The sequence below is a fragment of the Homarus americanus genome, unplaced genomic scaffold (genome assembly GCF_018991925.1).
Source record: "Homarus americanus isolate GMGI-L3 unplaced genomic scaffold, GMGI_Hamer_2.0 scaffold56241, whole genome shotgun sequence".
Taxonomy (NCBI): Eukaryota; Metazoa; Arthropoda; class Malacostraca; order Decapoda; family Nephropidae; genus Homarus; species Homarus americanus.
This window is the reverse complement of record NW_024740202.1, coordinates 5,779,857-5,796,561: the sequence shown is the minus strand read 5'-3', so window position 1 is coordinate 5,796,561 and position 16,705 is coordinate 5,779,857. Positions and strand designations below refer to the sequence as shown.

Below are 16,705 nucleotides of genomic sequence, written 5' to 3'. Positions count from 1 at the left end.
TGAGGGTGTGAGGGTGTAAGGCTAGTATGAGAGTGTGAGGGTGTGAGGCTGGTGAGGGGTGAGAGAGTGTGAAGCTGGTATGAGAGAGTGAGGCTGGTGAGAGTATGAGGTTGTTGTGAGAGTGTGAGGGTGTGAGGCTTGTGTGAAGGTGAGAGAGTGTGAAGCTGGTATGAGAGTGTGAGTGTGTGAGGCTGGTGTGAGGTTGAGAGGGTTTGAGGCTGGTGTGAGGGTGAGAGAGTGTGAGGCTGGTATGAGAGTGTGAAGGTGTGAGGCTGGTTCGAGAGTGTGAGGGTGTGAGTCTGGTGTAAGGGTGAGAGAGTGTGAGGCAGGGGTGCGAGTCTGAGTGTGTGAGGCTGGTGTGAGAGAGTGAGGGTGTGAGATCTGGTGGGAGAGTGAAAGGGTATGATGCTGGTGTGAGAGTGTGAGGGGGTGAGGATGGTGTGAAAGTGTGAGCGTGTGAGGCTATGTGAGGGAGATTGAGTGTGAGGCTGGTGTGAGAGTGTGAGGGTGTGAGGCTGGAGTGAGAGTGTGATGCTGGTGCGAGAGTGTGAGGCTGGTGTGAAGGTGAGAGAGTGTGAAGCTGGTGTGAAAGTGTGAGGGTGTGAGGCTGGTGTGAGGGTGAGAGAGTGTAAGGCTGGTATGAGTGTGAAGGTGAGGCTGGTGTGAAGGTGAGAGAGTGTGAAGCTTGTATAAGAGTGTGAGGGTGAGGCTGGTGTGTGAGACTGCGAGAGGTGATGCTGGTGTAAGGCAAGTGAGGATGTGAGGTTGGTGTGGAGGGTGAGAGAGTGTGAGGCTGGTGTGAGAGTGTGAGGGGGAGAGAGTGAGGCTGTGTGAGAGAGTGTGAGGCTGGTGTGAGAGGTGAGAGGTTCTAGTGTGAGGGTGTGAGGCTGAGGAGAGTGTGAGGCTGGTGTGTGAGAGTTTGAGGATGGTGTGAGAGTTTGAGGCTGGTGTGAGAGTGTGAGGCTGGGGTGAGTTTGAGGCTGGTGTTAGGAGGAGGCTGGTGAGAGTTTCTGGTGTGAGAGTGTGAAGCTGGTGTGAGAGTGTGAGGCTGGTGTGAGAGTGTGATGCTAGCGTGAGGCTAGGGTGAGAGTGCGAGGTAGGTTGGTGTGAGAGTTTGAGGCTGGTGTGAGTGTGTTAAGCTGGTATGAGAGTGTGATACTACCGTGAGGCTGGTGTGAGAGTGTGAGGCAAGTGTGAGGGCGTGAGGCTAGTGTGAGAGTTTGAGGTTGGTGAAAGAGTGAGGCTGGTGTGAGAGAAAAAGGCTGGTGTGAGGGTGTGAGATGTGAAGATGGTGAGGCTGGTATGAGTGAGGCTGGTGTGAGACTGTGAGGATGGTGTGAGTGTGAGGCTGGGATGAGTGTGAGACTGATATGAGAGTGTAAAGTTGGTGTGAAAGTATCAGGCTGGTGTGTGAGTGTGAGGCTGCGATGAGAGTGTGAGGCTGGTGTGAGAGTGTGTGGCTGGTGTGAGAGTTTGAGGCTGGTGTGAGAGTGAGGCTGGTCTGAGGGTGTGAGGCTGGTGTGAGAGTGTGTGGGTGGAGAGTGTGAGGGTGTGAGAGTGAGGCTGGTCTGAGGGTGTGAGGCTGGTGTGAGAGTGTGAGGCTGGTGTAAGAGTGTGAGTCTGATGTGAGAGTGTTTGGATGGTGTGAGATTGTGAAGGTGTGAGGCTGGTGTGAGAATGGTGTAAGAGTGTGAGGCTGGTGTGAGGTGTATGCCTGTGTGAGGGTATGTGAGAAATATAAAAAAGTATTTTATCAACATAATTCGTTCCTCAGATACTTTTATCAACTTCAGACAGCCTATGCTCCGGGAGTATCACTCGTGGTGAGACCGGCCCGAAAATGTTCTTTGTCCCTGGACATGGCACCGCATAATCCGGCACTTAGTGAATAGACTTATAATCTGAAAAGGTTGACTTATCCATCATATCAGTACAGGAGTGAGGGTGAAGGATGTATGAGTACATGACATGTGTGTGTGTGTATATGTTTGTGTGTGTGTGTCTGTGTGTGTGTGTGTGTGTGTGTATGTGTGTGTGTGTGTGTGTGTGTGTGTGTGTGTGTGTGTTTAAAAGCCTGGTCTGTAGGATATAAATCCCTTGCCAGCCTAATGAGGATCTTATAAAGCGGAAAGCCAAGAACCATGGGTTTCCAAGGGGTAATAAACAACCGTTAGAGATTGACATCTCTTTACTAAGAAAATAATCACAAAAATTAACTCTGACACCACTCACACAAAAATTAAATAAACAGCACTGGAGTCAAACAATTACCTAAAACAAAACAATCAGTAAAACAAAGAACAGGTATTTCCTACTGCTGCAGATGAATCCCCCATCTAACCAGCCCTGTAGAATGTTCTGGTAAACCTGTGATACGCTCTCAGGGGGAAAGTCCAGGGCAGCTTCCTTACTTGGCGCCGGCGCTGGTAGGAGATGTCTAGCCACCCAAGAGAGACGCCAGGGTATGGACGGTGGATAGAGCGTGAAGGAAGTGGCGAGCATGTGGCAGTAGGTGACCTGAGTTGACAGCCGAGTAGTGAAGGACTGAGGAATCAGCCCACGAGCCCCAGGAAACTCCAATGAGTACACAACCAGAGTTGCGATAGAACAGCTGGGTGAAGTATCGACTGTGGTGAAGGCTGGATCATGTCTGACGATCTTCTCACCTCCGTCTCCACCCCCAGTGGGGCAGCGAACAAGCAAACGAGCGGGAGACAACCATCTCGCTCGTTACAGCCCTTACAGTGTGTGTGTTTGAGTCTGATCTGTCAGACAATGGCATCTACCCCGAGATCTCGCTGCTGTCCATAGCTAGCAAGATTATTGCCCAAGTCCTCCGAAACAGACTTCTTCCTGAGGCGGAAAACTTCTTTCCATGGTCTCAATGTGGCTTTAGACCACTACGTGGCACCTCTGACATTATCTGTGCTGCCCGCCAGATACAGGGAAAGTGCAGGAAACAACGTCGTGACCTTTACATTGCCTTCATCGATATAACCAAGGCCTTCAACTCAGTCAATAGGGAAGCCCTCTGGCGCACCCTCAGCCATTTGAGATGCCTACCGAAATTCATCCCCACCGTGAGGCAACTCCACGATAGCCTGAACGGCAGTGCCATGCACAATGGCACCCAGTCTGTGTTCTTCCCCATACAAACAGGGGTAAAACAAGGATGTGTACTGGAACCAACTCTCTTATCCATTTTCTTGGGTGACTTCCTCACTCGTTTCAGTAACAATTTAGCCGGCGGGTGGACATGGAGTATGGGATGAAGGATGTTTTCAGCATAAAACGACTCCAAGCAAGCACGAAGGTGTCGGCAGCTTCCATTATTGAACTTCAGTATGCAGACGACCTCACCCTTGTCCCTCACACTGAGTACGACCTACAGGAGATCCTGAACACCTACGCAGATGCGTAGGCACACTTCAGCCTTGAGGCGAATGTACATAAGAATCAGATACTATTTCAGCCAGCCTCTGGTTCAGTCACACCTCCACCATCCATCCAGCTCAGCGGTATTAACCTCTCTAATGCTACCCACTTTCAGTATCTCGTCTCCCACGTGTCCACCACCGCGTACATCGATGAAGAGATTCAACATCGAATTAGATGTGCATCACAAGCCTTTGGCAAACTCCATACCCGCTTCTTAAGCTGTAGGGAGGTGACATTATCTACAAAGTTGCACGTATATCGAGCAGTGTTCCTCCTCACCCTGCTATATGGCAGCGAGACATGGATCACATACAGGAGGCACCTGAGGGCATTTGAAAACTTTCACCAACGTAGTCTACGCTCCATCATCGGAAGACAAGAGAACAAATGCTAGTATTCTCAGACACAAACTGTAGGACCATCGACGCCTCCATTATCCATGAACAACTATGTTGGACTGGCTATATTGCGCGCATGGACGATAGTAGACTGTCAAAGCAGCTACTTTACAGTCACCTAACGAATAGCAAATGTAACACTGGAGGGCAACTGAAAAGGTATAAGGATAGTCTTAAGACAACCTGAAAAGTTCCAAATCGACCCCCTCACTTGGTAGACGATTACTCCACGGTTGAAAGAGCAACACACAAGAAGGTGTCAATACTTTCGAATTAGCCCGACTGTAAACTGAGGCAGACAAGCGCCAACTCAGGTAAGACGCTGCAGCCGCCCCTCCCGCACTACATATGGCCATCTACATGTGCAACATCTGTGAACTACTCTGCCGGTCCCGAATCCGCCTCTTTAGTCATCTTAAAACTCACCAACGAAGGTGACGTTGGTAATAACTTTCTCATATTTGGATGATCGGCATTCTCGATTCCGTGTGTGTGTGTGTGTGTGTGTGTTTGGCAAAAGGGGTCACCACGGGTCGGTACAAATGATGCTGTGTGTCAAGGAAACTCCAACCACAAATAGTTATTTTTAGTTTATATCGCAACTTAACGTGTAGGTGTACCGTGTAGGTGTACTGTGTAGATGTACTGCATATGTGTAGCGTGTAGGTGTACTGTGTAGGTGTATTGTGCAGGTGTACCGTGTAGGTGTACCGTGTAGGTGTACTATGTAGATGTACTGCGTACGTGTAGCGCGTAGGTGTACCGTGAAGGTGTAAGGTGCAGGGGTACCATGCAGGTGTACTGTGTAGGTATACCATGTAGGTGTAAGGGAGAACCTGGTCAATTTATAGCATTACATTTGCCTGTTTAAACTAACTTAAACGTTACTAAGTATTTGTGTATAAATATTTAGTTCATGTCAGAAATCTCTACACTAGACAAATATAAAAACCAAGACAAACAAAAGCTACAGAAACTCAATGTAAATTAACGGCATTAAAGTGACCATTTTGGAGTTTGACGGCCATATTGGATGTGAAGGAAATTTATAGGAAATTCCAAAGTGATAAACTGAGGTGTTTCCGGCTGAGACTTGGCTGTGAGGGGTCAACATGCTGCACTCGTCTCGGTGTGTGGTGATGGTGGCCGCTACCTCCGTCAGGCACAATATAAAACACAAGTCACACAATCATACATTATCTCTCGTGTCATAATTCACTGATGATTTCTGAGTCACTCTTGTTGTTATTGGAGAACAATTCCATCTACATTCAGCAACTAGATAAGTACAAGTGAGACCCAGGTGAACGAACACTGGAAGAGGAAAAGTTTGTGTTTATATTGAAGGTATGAGGAAAAGGTTCGTGTTCACCTCACTGTGTGTGGCTGTTAACCCTTTGAGTGGCAGTGGTTACTCTCAGCTGAATAAAATCTTCTGGCGTCAACCAGAATATAATATCTAAGTACGACACTGCCCTTCAAACGGTTTACCCCTGCTCGAGGAAGATGGTCTTTGTGCTACGAACAAATCTTATGCAAAAGTGTTGTAATAAAACAAGTGTTACAGCGTCATTTATAATTTTTGTTTTGTTGGTGAGCGTTTACCAAGAGGATAATGTTAAGGAGAGTGACAAAGATGGTGAAATATATAGTGAGGAGGCTGGTGAGCAGAGGAGAGGACCACTTGTTTACAGTGGAGAAACAGGCCAGACAGGTGTGTCAGTAAACAGGTGTCGCTCCCTCTTCACCATCACTGGGGTGCCAGATGAAAAAACACTTTTCGCGGCTCACCTGCTGCAATATCCTGCAGACAACAGCAGCTTGACGAGCGACAGGTGGACGCCGCTACACCCTCGGGGGGACCAACACCTGTCAGCGGGTGTCAAAGGGGTGAGACACCTGCTGCAGAAGAGGTCGTCGTCGTCAGGAGCTTCCACCGAGGATTACCGCAGTCTGGCGGCGCTGCTTCCTACACTCTTAACCTTTGAACACAACACTAACAAGAGTCAAGAGGATGACCAGAGGATGGAAGGTCAAACACCCATCCTCCGCCTCAACAGTAGGATTGATGCCAACGGCGGAGTGTTGCCCTACGTGCCCTGTGCCATAGTGCCCTTTGACCACCCACCCTCCGTCACCGCCTGCTTCGCCCACAGACTCAAGAACAACAATTCCTTCTGGATCGCTTTTATGGGCGATTCAAAAATCAGGGCATTGTTTTTTGAGTTTCTTCAGAGAACCGACAGTGAATATCGGTACCTAATCCACCTTCTGGTGAGTCACTGATACTTCTGAATATTCTCACTGACTGATTATATACAAACCTCTCTTTCTCTTTCTCACTCTGACATATAAATATATATATATATATATATATTAATAAATATAAAAACTCATAGTTGTCATCCCTGGTGGCCGCAGAACACAACCATGAGCTACGAGGAGATGAGGAGGACCACCTTTAAGCTACACACCGACATGGAGGCCGCCACATCTGTACACCCGCGCCTCCGTGTCTCCTTCAGGTCTGGCGGGAGTGTTTACTAATGTTGGGATGGTGCCTCATGGTTACTGAGTGATGTTAAAATTATGCTGGGAATGTTTTAATGGTTAATTTTACAATATGTGTCATATATGTGATGTTACATTTCTATTTGAGATGTTCTAATGGTTACTTGGAAATGTTTCTTAAATGTGATGTTTACGTTGTTTATAGTCATTATTTGCATAAGTTTTCTTATGTGTTGGGTTTGTCCTACTTAACATCTTTTGTGATGTTTAATTATGTTGAAATTTTGTTTTAATATGTTTTTTACTCCCTGTTTTTTAGTGCATGACCCTCACGACTCACAGCTGTACTGTTAGTACTGCTTCTGCTGCTGTTCTCTATTGTCTGCTGTTAACTACTTCCTGCAGCTGGTCTAAGAATAAGTCATTGTTGATACTCTCAGCTGTACGAGTGGTAGCTGTTACCGTTACCTGCTGTCACTCTATTCCCTGCCTGACTGTCGCCGACTTATTGAGATTATTTTACTGTTATTTCTCAAGTTGATGCTGTTGTTATCTCTTCTGTAGTAAGCGCTGTTGTTGTTACCACCGTTGTTGGTGTTGGTGTCAAAGCCACAGCCGTCAGTAATTGGGTCACAGTTTCAGGACGTTCATGGAGGTAACGCCTTCCAAGGTTCAGGAGACCAAGGAACTGAGACAACTAAGTCGGTGGGCCAGGGGGGAGGACTCCCTCCCTCACATCCTTATAATAGGTAAGACAACATCCCCACAACACCTCCACTGCAAGCAGTTAGTGGGCGAACCTTCGTCTGGGGTAGAATTTAAGACCATGATATTATAAGGTAGACTCTTTTGTAAGACCTGCAGGTAGGAGGCGGGCGAGTGCTCGTCTGGCGTAGCTTCAGTTGCTGTCTGAATAAGCAGGTGTCATAATATTGGCCCCGCCTTCTGTTTTAAACATGAAAAATATTTACACACTAAGTAGAATCACGATAGATAATTACTGTCTTATGTACAATACAATAATGTTCTCTACATATTTTGTGTGAAAACAATTTTGATTTCACTCCCGTTTATTAATGTTAAACCAAACCTAATATTATCTAACGTAATTCATCGATCGCGCCAAAACTTATCGAAAGTAAAGTATCTGAAAGTCGAACTAATGCACTTAATTTTCCAGTATATAGTATGTATATAATGAAATGAGCCTTTTTTCTGTCATATGTGTACAATTGTGTACATACTGTAGCGTCGTGGTTTGTTTATCATTATATTTATCTTACCTTTGTTAACATCTCAGTGACGGCAGATTGTCTCACACCCACCATAAGGTTCACCCTAACTGAAGGTACTCTTATAGGGATGAAATGTATAGGATACTTTTTCCTCGGAGCTACTCCCATAGATATAGAAAGTCAGTGTAGTACATCTGTCCTCAAGCAACACCAGGTATAACACAAATTGATGGATATTTAGAGAGAGGAAGACAGATGAGAGACAGGGTGTATTATACTCGTCCACTTCCTCAGGCTACACCTCGTGGATGATGCTACTTATGATGATGAGGAGGAGTTCCACCTCCGACGTGCTGGAGGTCCTGAGAGAGATGCATCAACAGGTCGTCCCTCTCCTACACCAGGTCAGTAAGTCCTTGTGGTCGCTCCCTCACCTCCTCATCCTCTCCGTTACCTTGCTAATGTCTTTTCCTTCAATTCACTTTTACTCGACCTTGAATTAACCAATTCACTTTTTTACCTCTCCATCCATTCATATTTCTCAATCTTTTCATTTTTATCTTTTGTATGTCACTCGTCTTCGACATGAAATTATAACAGGTTGAAACACAACTAGTACTGTACTATACATCTCTCCCTTTCTTCTGGTAATTATCAGTTAACCAGTCGGGTATTTATGAATTTCATCTTAATAACTATAAACTTGTTTGTGTTTACTGCAAATCATTCAGAATAAGGTGGTAAAACTACTGATGCCTCACACTGGATTAGTCACACACTGTCTGTTTGGGAGTTCGACTAAGGAAGGACAACTCAGTGTATTGGTACCCCGCCACGGTAACCACGGACACAAAGTTCCGTGAAATTTATTTTGATTTCAGATCGCTCAGAGGACACGGGTGCTGGTGGTGTCTCAGGGTCGCTACAGGGAGCTCAGTAATACTGGAAGAATCTACAACAAGATGTCAATCTTAGGGGATGCCACCTTCGATTGGAGCGAGATGTTGTTCCAGTATTATCTCCGTCAGTATAAAGACCACCATCTTTCTCCTGCCACGCCCCACGTCTCTTACACCTTTCCAACACCCATCACTGGGTCTTTACAACAGCACTCCCCCGTCCCCCAGGGTCCCACGACCAACACTGCGATACAACAAACTACCAGGACCAACAGAGACCATTTGGACCCCAGAGAGACTGGTGGTGGAGTGTGGTGGTGGGACACTGGTGTGCCTCTCAACCTGGCGGGGATCAGTGAGTGTGAGGAACTGTACCGTCGAGGGCTGGTGGACAGCTCCGTGTACACCAGTGAACACCTCAGGTGTACAGACGACCATCACGTAGGAGAGGACGTGCTGTCTGACCAAATCACCATGCTATTTAACCTTATGTGTAACTCTATCACGCAGCCACATACGAATGTTTGTTGTCACTGAAGAGGCATTCGATCTTGGTCATAGCCTCACGCTGCACTGCCTACCACCGTTAATGACTTACATTGACCCAGATAAAGAGTAACAAATGTTATCACTATTCTAAAGAAAATTATTTACTTTCATATAAGTATAAAAATGTATTGTAAAAACTTAGGGATAAGTTAATAAACTTTGGAAGAAACGACCTTTTATCATTACTATCATTATTATTATTATTATTATCATTATTCAGTGTCGTCAGGTACCCTCTACTCACCTTTAAGGAACACTCGTCATAAAAATAATTGATTCAATAAAAATTATGACGCTTATGTAAAATAATAATTAAGTGTGTTAACATTAGGATATCGGAACGTTTTTTGTTAACATTATGATATGAGAACGTGATAGCCTGTCAGAGGTTAACATTCAAGTTTTTGAAACAATATTTACTGCCGAATGAAGTAGTCAACATTACAATAAATCCGGAAACTTACAAACAGATTTTAGCTTGAAGAAGCGTCCTTATTCGTGTGTGTGTGTGTTTGTGTAATAATAATAATAATAATAATAATAATAATAATAATAATAATAATAATAATAATAATACAAATAATAATAATAATAATAATAATAATAATAATAACAATTAACGGATTATTGTAAATGTTCTGCACCCCGAAGGCTTAAAATATACATTGGACATAAGTGTCTTATTTCGTACATTGGTGGTTTAACAAAGGCCTTCATTAGAGACGGCCTGTCCCCATTACTTTCCCCTCTCCCTCTCAACTCTGGCCCGTCCACACTGCTGCTGACATCCTGCGTTATCACCTCTACACCCCCTCGACCCCTCTCTCCCTCCCGAGTACACTCATCCGCCTCTACCGCTGTGGACCTCCCCGTGTGTTGATGTTGTCGTCCACACTTTCCCTGGTCGTAAATCCACCCAACTGAGGTATATGCTCAAACTTAACTGCCTTGAGCAGATTAATGATGTCGCTTCCTCTCTAAAGACCTCCCACCCTCCTATCCTCGTCTACTGTGATGGGTCTGTTCCCACGCTGGGCAGCGCTGGGGTAGCTGTGTGGATTCCTGAGCGCCAGGCCTGCAGGAAAATCAGGGTCCACTACTGGGCCTCCTCCACTGATGCTGAAAGCATAGCCATCCTCGCGGGCATTCATGAGGGGGCGACCTATGCTCGCACTGAAAGCCGGAACCTCCTTATAATCAGTGACAGCACTTCTGCGCTAGCGAGGCTCAAATTACCCTCCCCCTCCTCCCCTGCCGCCCAACACACCCTAGCCGCCGTTGCCGGGCTAGAACAAACTGATGACATCCGTGTCAAGTTACTTTGGATCCTGTCACATATAGGAATAACTGCCTGTGACACTGTGGATCGACTTGCCAAAGAAGCGACACAAGAAGAAGATATTGAAGCCACTCTCGCCCTCTCCCTGAATCATCTCATATCTCGCATACACGCCACACAACGAGAAGGATTCGACGAAAATTGGACACACCTGAAACAACGGGGTAGCGTCACACTATGCCACTATGACGCTGTAACCGGTGACGACAACCGCCACTGCAAAGAATATCAATCCCTGACTCGATCTCAACAGCTTATATACATGAGACTGCGCCTAGGGTACAGGTACCTATGGGAGTACATTGGCAACCCTGAGCCTCACCGCACTGTTTGTAAACTTTGTGGCCAACCCGACTCTCACACCCTCTCTCACTACATCCTCACTTGCCCTATGACCTCCTCCTATAGGTCCCCAGCCATTACCAACACCTCTTCCCTCCCAGACCAGATATCCCTCCTCCTAGTCACAGGCCTGGCATTTGACATTATTAGGGACCTGCCACTCTTTGCCATAAACAGATAAAATGTACCGGGAACTTTCCCCCCACACACTCATCATTCTCTCACTTTATGTAACTTGACAGAACCTATTACCCTTCAGGCTTTTACGCCCTTAATGTACGAGTCATAAAGGCAAGTATGAACTTTTCATACTTCCCTGTTGGGCGCTGTAAACGCTTCTGCGCTTCACCTTGCACAGGATGTAAGGGGGTGCCCAATAAACTAGCCCCCTCGGGGGCAAATCTGAATCTTCACTAGAGAAAGGTAAAAGAACATACAGTGAACATACAGATTAATGTAAGTTTTGAACAGCAAACACGTAGTGTAGTAATTCCCTCATAGATGGTGTTAGGAGGGACCTCACATGGTGTAGTAATTCCCTCACAGATGGTGTTATGAGGGGCCTCACGTGGTGTAGTAACTTCTTCACAGATGGTGTTATGAGGGGCATTACGTGGTGTAGTAATTCCCTCACAGAAGGTGTTATGAGGGACCTGACGTGGTGTAGTAATTCCCTCACAGAAGGTGTTATGAGGGACCTGACGTGGTGTAGTAATTCCCTCACAGATGGCGTTAAATGAGTGAGGTGTGATCCCAGGCCTTCCTGTGGACGGATTAACACAGCGCTAGTTGTTGTTGGATCTCACTGGGTACCTGGGACCTCACTGTGTGAAGGTTAACTTGGGTATGTCTCACAGTTAATGTTGAGTTGTTCTCACTGATTTAAGCACTGTTCACCACTGTTCAACACTGGCTCCATTTCTTTACTAAATGAAATTGTACCTTCTGGTGACAACTTGTTGATATTTAGGTGGGGAGGAGGAGTTCAGGGGAGGGAGTTGGTATGGGCCAACTTAACAGTTGACCTGGCTGCACCCAGAGGAGCGCGAGGTACGTCTTGACCCTTTGTAAAGGCCTGGGACTTAGGGATACGAATCCCTTGCCAGCCTAATCAGGATCTTATAAAAGGAAAGTCAAGAACCATGGTTTTCTTAGGGATAACAAACAACCGTTCGAGATTGACATCTCTTTACTATGAAAATAATACAAAACTCTGACACCACTCACACAAATTTCAAATAACAAGTACGGGAGTCAAACAATTAAAGGAGTCAAACAATTAAGAGAATCAAACAATTACGGGAGTCAAACAATTACGGGAGTCAAAAAATTAATGGAGTTAACAATTAAGAGAGTCAAACAATTAAGGGGAGTCAACAATTGAGGGAGTCAAACAATTAACGGGAGTCAAACAATGAACAGAAATATTTTCTCAGTAAAGCAGTGATCCACCCCGGGGAGGGAGGTAAAGGCAGCTTCCTCATTTGTCGTAAGCGGGCGATTTCTTGCTACACAGGAGAAACGCCCGGGCACAGACGGTGGAGAGGGCGTGGAGGAAGTGGCGATGACGTGGCAGCCGCGGTAGTAGCTGGAGCAGGTGTACGGAGATTGACAGCCGAATAGTGAAGGTCTGGGGAATCAGCCCATGACTCCAAGATCTCAGATGAGAACACAACCAGAATTTGAACGAACAGCGGGGTGCAAGTACATCTGTGTTGACGGCTGGGTAGTGTCTGATGTGTGTCGAGACGGCAGTGACGCTCTCACCTCCGTCTAATAAATAATAATAATAATTAGCGGTTTATTGAAAGAGCATAGCAGCCAGAAGGCTGACAATATACAGTTACATAATTGGGGAATGGGTTTTGATTTACAAATAATATGCAAGTAACATAAGTGATACAAATAAGAATTATATTAACTAGATGGAGAAAAGCTCAAACTATAGGTCATTTCAACATAGTGACAGTGCAAGAAGTAGGATTTACTGGGCGTGAATACACTGGTTTATTACAAGTTATTGATAATTTTTACAATGGATGGGACTGGGCTGTTCTTATAGCGATCAGTTCGTGCACGTATGGGCTGGATGCGGTTGTGGTGTCGAACAGCAATTCACGGGCTAGGGATCTCAGATGGTAGTAGGAGCCGGTGTCGAGGATGGTGCAGAAGCTTCTTACCAAATTTGCAGATGAGGTCGTGGTGATGGTCATTGAGAGTCGAAAGGGTCAGTGTGTTGAGCGCTTCTTGATATGTGGAGTAGGAAGGGGGGAGAATAATCTTGCATGCCCTCTTTTGTACTTTTTCTAGGTGTTTACGTTGTGTGGCATTTAGGGAGGAAGACCAGGCAGGGGAGGCATAGGTGAGCTTGGGAAGTATGAATGTTGAGTAAACACTAAGGAGCTCGGGTGCAGGAACTCCGAGGGACTTGAGTAGGCAGAGGAGGTGGAGACGGAAACTGGAGGATTTGACAACTTCACTGACCTGTGGTTTCCAATTTAGGTTGTTGTATATGGTGACGCCGAGGAGCTTAGTGGAATCTACAACCTGGAGTTTGTTGGGACCTAAAGTAATGGAAGGGGGTGGGACAATGTCGGAGGAGACGTCTACCCCCCAAGTTTGGGACGCGAACAAGCAAACGAGCGCCGGGACACCATCCTGCTCGTTACAGCCCTGACACAGCTCCCCCAACAAAAATCTACTGTAAGGTAGATTAAAATTTAAGATTAGTACAAGAAAACATAACCATCCTACAACAAATGTTTAAATATACAGAGCAAAATAGAGAATGGTCACATTAAAAAGAATAAGGAGTAACTTGATGTCCAAATATCGTAAGGCAGTAACAAGGAACTGCACGTGGGATCCACTTCAGTCCAGGTTTAAGTTTGGGCCTATTGCCAGTCGTAGAGGATTCTTCTATCCCGTTCAGTGTTATCGGTAACTGGCAACCGAGAACATCCAAGTCTGGCGCCTGAACTTTACAGGAACTCTTGCAGGGTAGTGCTTCGACTGACTCCAGCTTGGGAACGTCGTCAAGGACACGAGCAATGTGGGTTAGGGTGTGACCGTTGCCCTCCAAAAAAAAAAAATGGTCCTACAATGATGTTCAAAGTTGTAGTGTTGTGTATTTATCTAGGAAACACCCCTGTAAATTTTCTTGGAGATCGGTGCATGTCTGAGCTAGCACCGTCGTACCAGCAAGTATTGCTATTTCAGCTTATGAACTTCATAAATAAGTGTGAAAATAGCACATTTTATCAGATTTTCATTTCCGGGTCTGGAACGCTGACTCACAAATTTTCCACGCATTATTTTATTGCATTTAATTTTAATGATGCGCTTTTCTTTTCCCTTGACAGTGATTTGATGTTGTGAATAGAGAATTTAATCATGGATACACGGCAAGATGATGAATATGTCAGAATGTTATTGGGCACCGTACCCCAAGAAATAGAAAAGGAAATAAGGGGCTGCAAACTGCCAACTGATAGGAAGGTTTTACTCTATCTGTTAGCAAACCTTCGGGATATGCATTGGGACCAGGCTTTATCTGCCACCATTGACAATGTGCTTTTGCATTACCAGAAGGCGAATGTCCCGACCATTACAGGTAGGAACAGTGATTAAAACTTACTATGACAAAGACTACATGATGCTTATGAAAAAGAATGAGGATAGAAGACGGGCTGATGATCCTGGAATTATGAAGTTTAAATCAGAATTGAGCCTGACGATGAAATTTTATAAGAACACAGTGTTGAAAGACATGGCGGCTGCGAAAAAGGGGAAAACTCAGGCCGAACAAGATACCATCGATACTGACATACTCTTTATGAAAAGCATGCTAAGTGACAGAGTAGCTACCTACTCTGGGGTAAACAAAGTACTCACAGAAAAGGTTCAGAAGCGACAGAAAAGGCAGATGCGAGAAGAGAAGCGACAAGAGAGAGAGCAATGTGATCATGCTGAGAATGTACAGGCTGATATTGATTCACCTATTAGCTCTGATGAGGACGATGACATTGATGAGGCCAGCACTGATGAACCAAAGAAAAAACATCGGAGAACAGTGAAAGAGGGAGTTTCAATTTTTGTGCAAGATGATATTCTGAAGTCAGCAGAACTTGTTTCATGCAGTGTTCGAAACAACATCTCGCCGACCCACCTTGTATCTGCATGTGGTGGAGATACATCAAAGCTGAGTCTAAATGCAAGAACAGCCCACCGATACCGAGCTTCCATCGTGTCAGAAATAAGTTTAAAAATCATGGATGAATGGCAACCATCAGATAAAGTACTGGTGCACTGGGATGGTAAACTTATGGACACGCTGGATTCCAAAGGCACTGATGACCGTCTGCCCATTTCGGTGTCTGGTGTCAATGGCACAAAGCTTCTTGGAGTCCCACCTCTTCCGCATTTGACTCAAAAAGCTGGCCTGGTTCAAGGAGACTTGATATCAACAGCAACCAAACAACTTCTGGTCGATTGGGAGTGTGAACAGAATGTCGTTGGTATGGTTTTCGACACAACTTCATCCAATACATTTAAACCTATTTCAAACATCAGCGTGAATTTATCACAACATTAATACCAAAATACAGTGAATGATTTAACAGAAATCTGCAAAAAGCGCGTGCCTGAAATGGTGGCAGTAAACTATAATTACGTTTTTTTTCAGGACAAAAAACAGCTGCTTGCGTCTCCCTCCAAAAGGAATTAGAGCGTGACGTATTCTGGTGTGCCTGTCGCAGGCATGTGGGCGAAGTCATCCTAGGTGTTTGCTGGGATTGCTTGAAAGTGGAGGGCTCTTTAAGTCCGATCTTAATGGTTTTCCAGAGGTGAGTCATAAGTTTTACAAAATAACAAGGAATATTATTATCTAATTAACAAATCTAGTGGAATTTCTTTTATTAGACTTATAAGATATACTAACACCAAGCAAATGATCGATCATATCAATCTTAATACCCCTAAAACAATATTATAGATTAGTACGAAATACAATAATCACAGTAATTGCATTTCTAGGTTCAAGACCTATTTCTCTCAACTGGAGTACAATGAAAAAAAGAAATACTACTACCCCGCAATGCCTGGAGTGATTGAGGAGCGCCAGCAGGAGAAGGCTGACTTCTTCCGTGAATCTCTAGCCCAACCATATACACGTGGCGACTACAAGGAGCTGGTAGAGCTTTGTCTGCTGCTTGTAACTAAAGGATCCGAGCCAGTGAACTTCACGATGGTCTACCCCGGCGCACTTCACAAAGCAAGGTGGATGTGGCTAAACTGCTCTATACCCTCAAGATTGTTCTTTTGTCAGGCCAGATCAAAGAGCAGTTTCCTAAAGCCGAGGTTGTTACTAAAAGTCAAATCAGCAAGTTAGAACGGTTTGCTGTGTTCACAGTCGCTGTTTATGTCCTTTGGTGGATTGTTTGCCACGTTCCAGCAAGTGCACCACTGAATTACTTGAATTTGGTTCGAAACCTTGGCTGAATTTGCCCCATATGACGTCCCAAGTATAAGAAAGGACAAACGAGGAGATGAGGAAGGCCCTTCTTTGCCATGAAGGCACTGCAGTTACTAAGAGAGTGGGGCTCAATCATGGGGGCTATGGAAAGCCATATCTTCACCCTGTCCCAGAAAGTGGCACTGCCCTGGTGGACCTAATTGGGCCTGACTCAAGCCGGTTCTTCACCATTTTAGGCACGCCCTATCAGTTTCTCCACAGTCCAGCCAGTGAATGGGCGGATCATGACGACTACCTGAACAGGAAACGGGTTGTGGACAAGCTTCAGGTCGTCAATGAGGCTGCAGAGTGTGGTGTAAAACTTTGCCATAACTTTCTTAATGTTGCCAGGGATGAAGAGCGCTTTCAAGAAGTCCTTCAAGTAGTTGAAAATGACAGACTCCATGTTCCTAATCAGCGCAAACGATCATCTGTTTCCGAACAGAAATCATGGTTTCTTGCTCTAGAGAAATAATACCTTG

At 45.3% G+C, this 16,705-nt stretch overlaps 1 protein-coding gene across 1 annotated transcript; it reads left to right on the top strand.

Annotated features, from left to right (window-relative positions):
- Positions 1 to 5,105: 5,105 nt before the first annotated feature.
- Positions 5,106 to 9,107, top strand: LOC121875271. The gene is made up of 5 exons (XM_042379732.1): positions 5,106 to 6,110; positions 6,258 to 6,361; positions 6,984 to 7,096; positions 7,877 to 7,986; positions 8,464 to 9,107. Exons 1-5 carry the CDS (start codon positions 5,343 to 5,345, stop codon positions 9,016 to 9,018), a joined length of 1,650 nt encoding a protein of 549 aa, XP_042235666.1. The 5' UTR covers positions 5,106 to 5,342; the 3' UTR covers positions 9,019 to 9,107.
- The last annotated feature ends 7,598 nt before the right edge of the window (positions 9,108 to 16,705 follow it).

What these genes read in the sequence shown, in the direction of transcription:
- LOC121875271 (XM_042379732.1), top strand. Translation starts at nt 5,343, where the DNA reads ATGGTCTTTGTGCTACGAACAAATCTTATGCAAAAGTGTTGTAATAAA. An exon ending in GGTACCTAATCCACCTTCTG is followed by an intron (nt 6,111 to 6,257) that starts GTGAGTCACTGA and finishes TGGTGGCCGCAG; the next exon opens with AACACAACCATGAGCTACGA. An exon ending in CCCTCACATCCTTATAATAG is followed by an intron (nt 7,097 to 7,876) that starts GTAAGACAACAT and finishes CCACTTCCTCAG; the next exon opens with GCTACACCTCGTGGATGATG.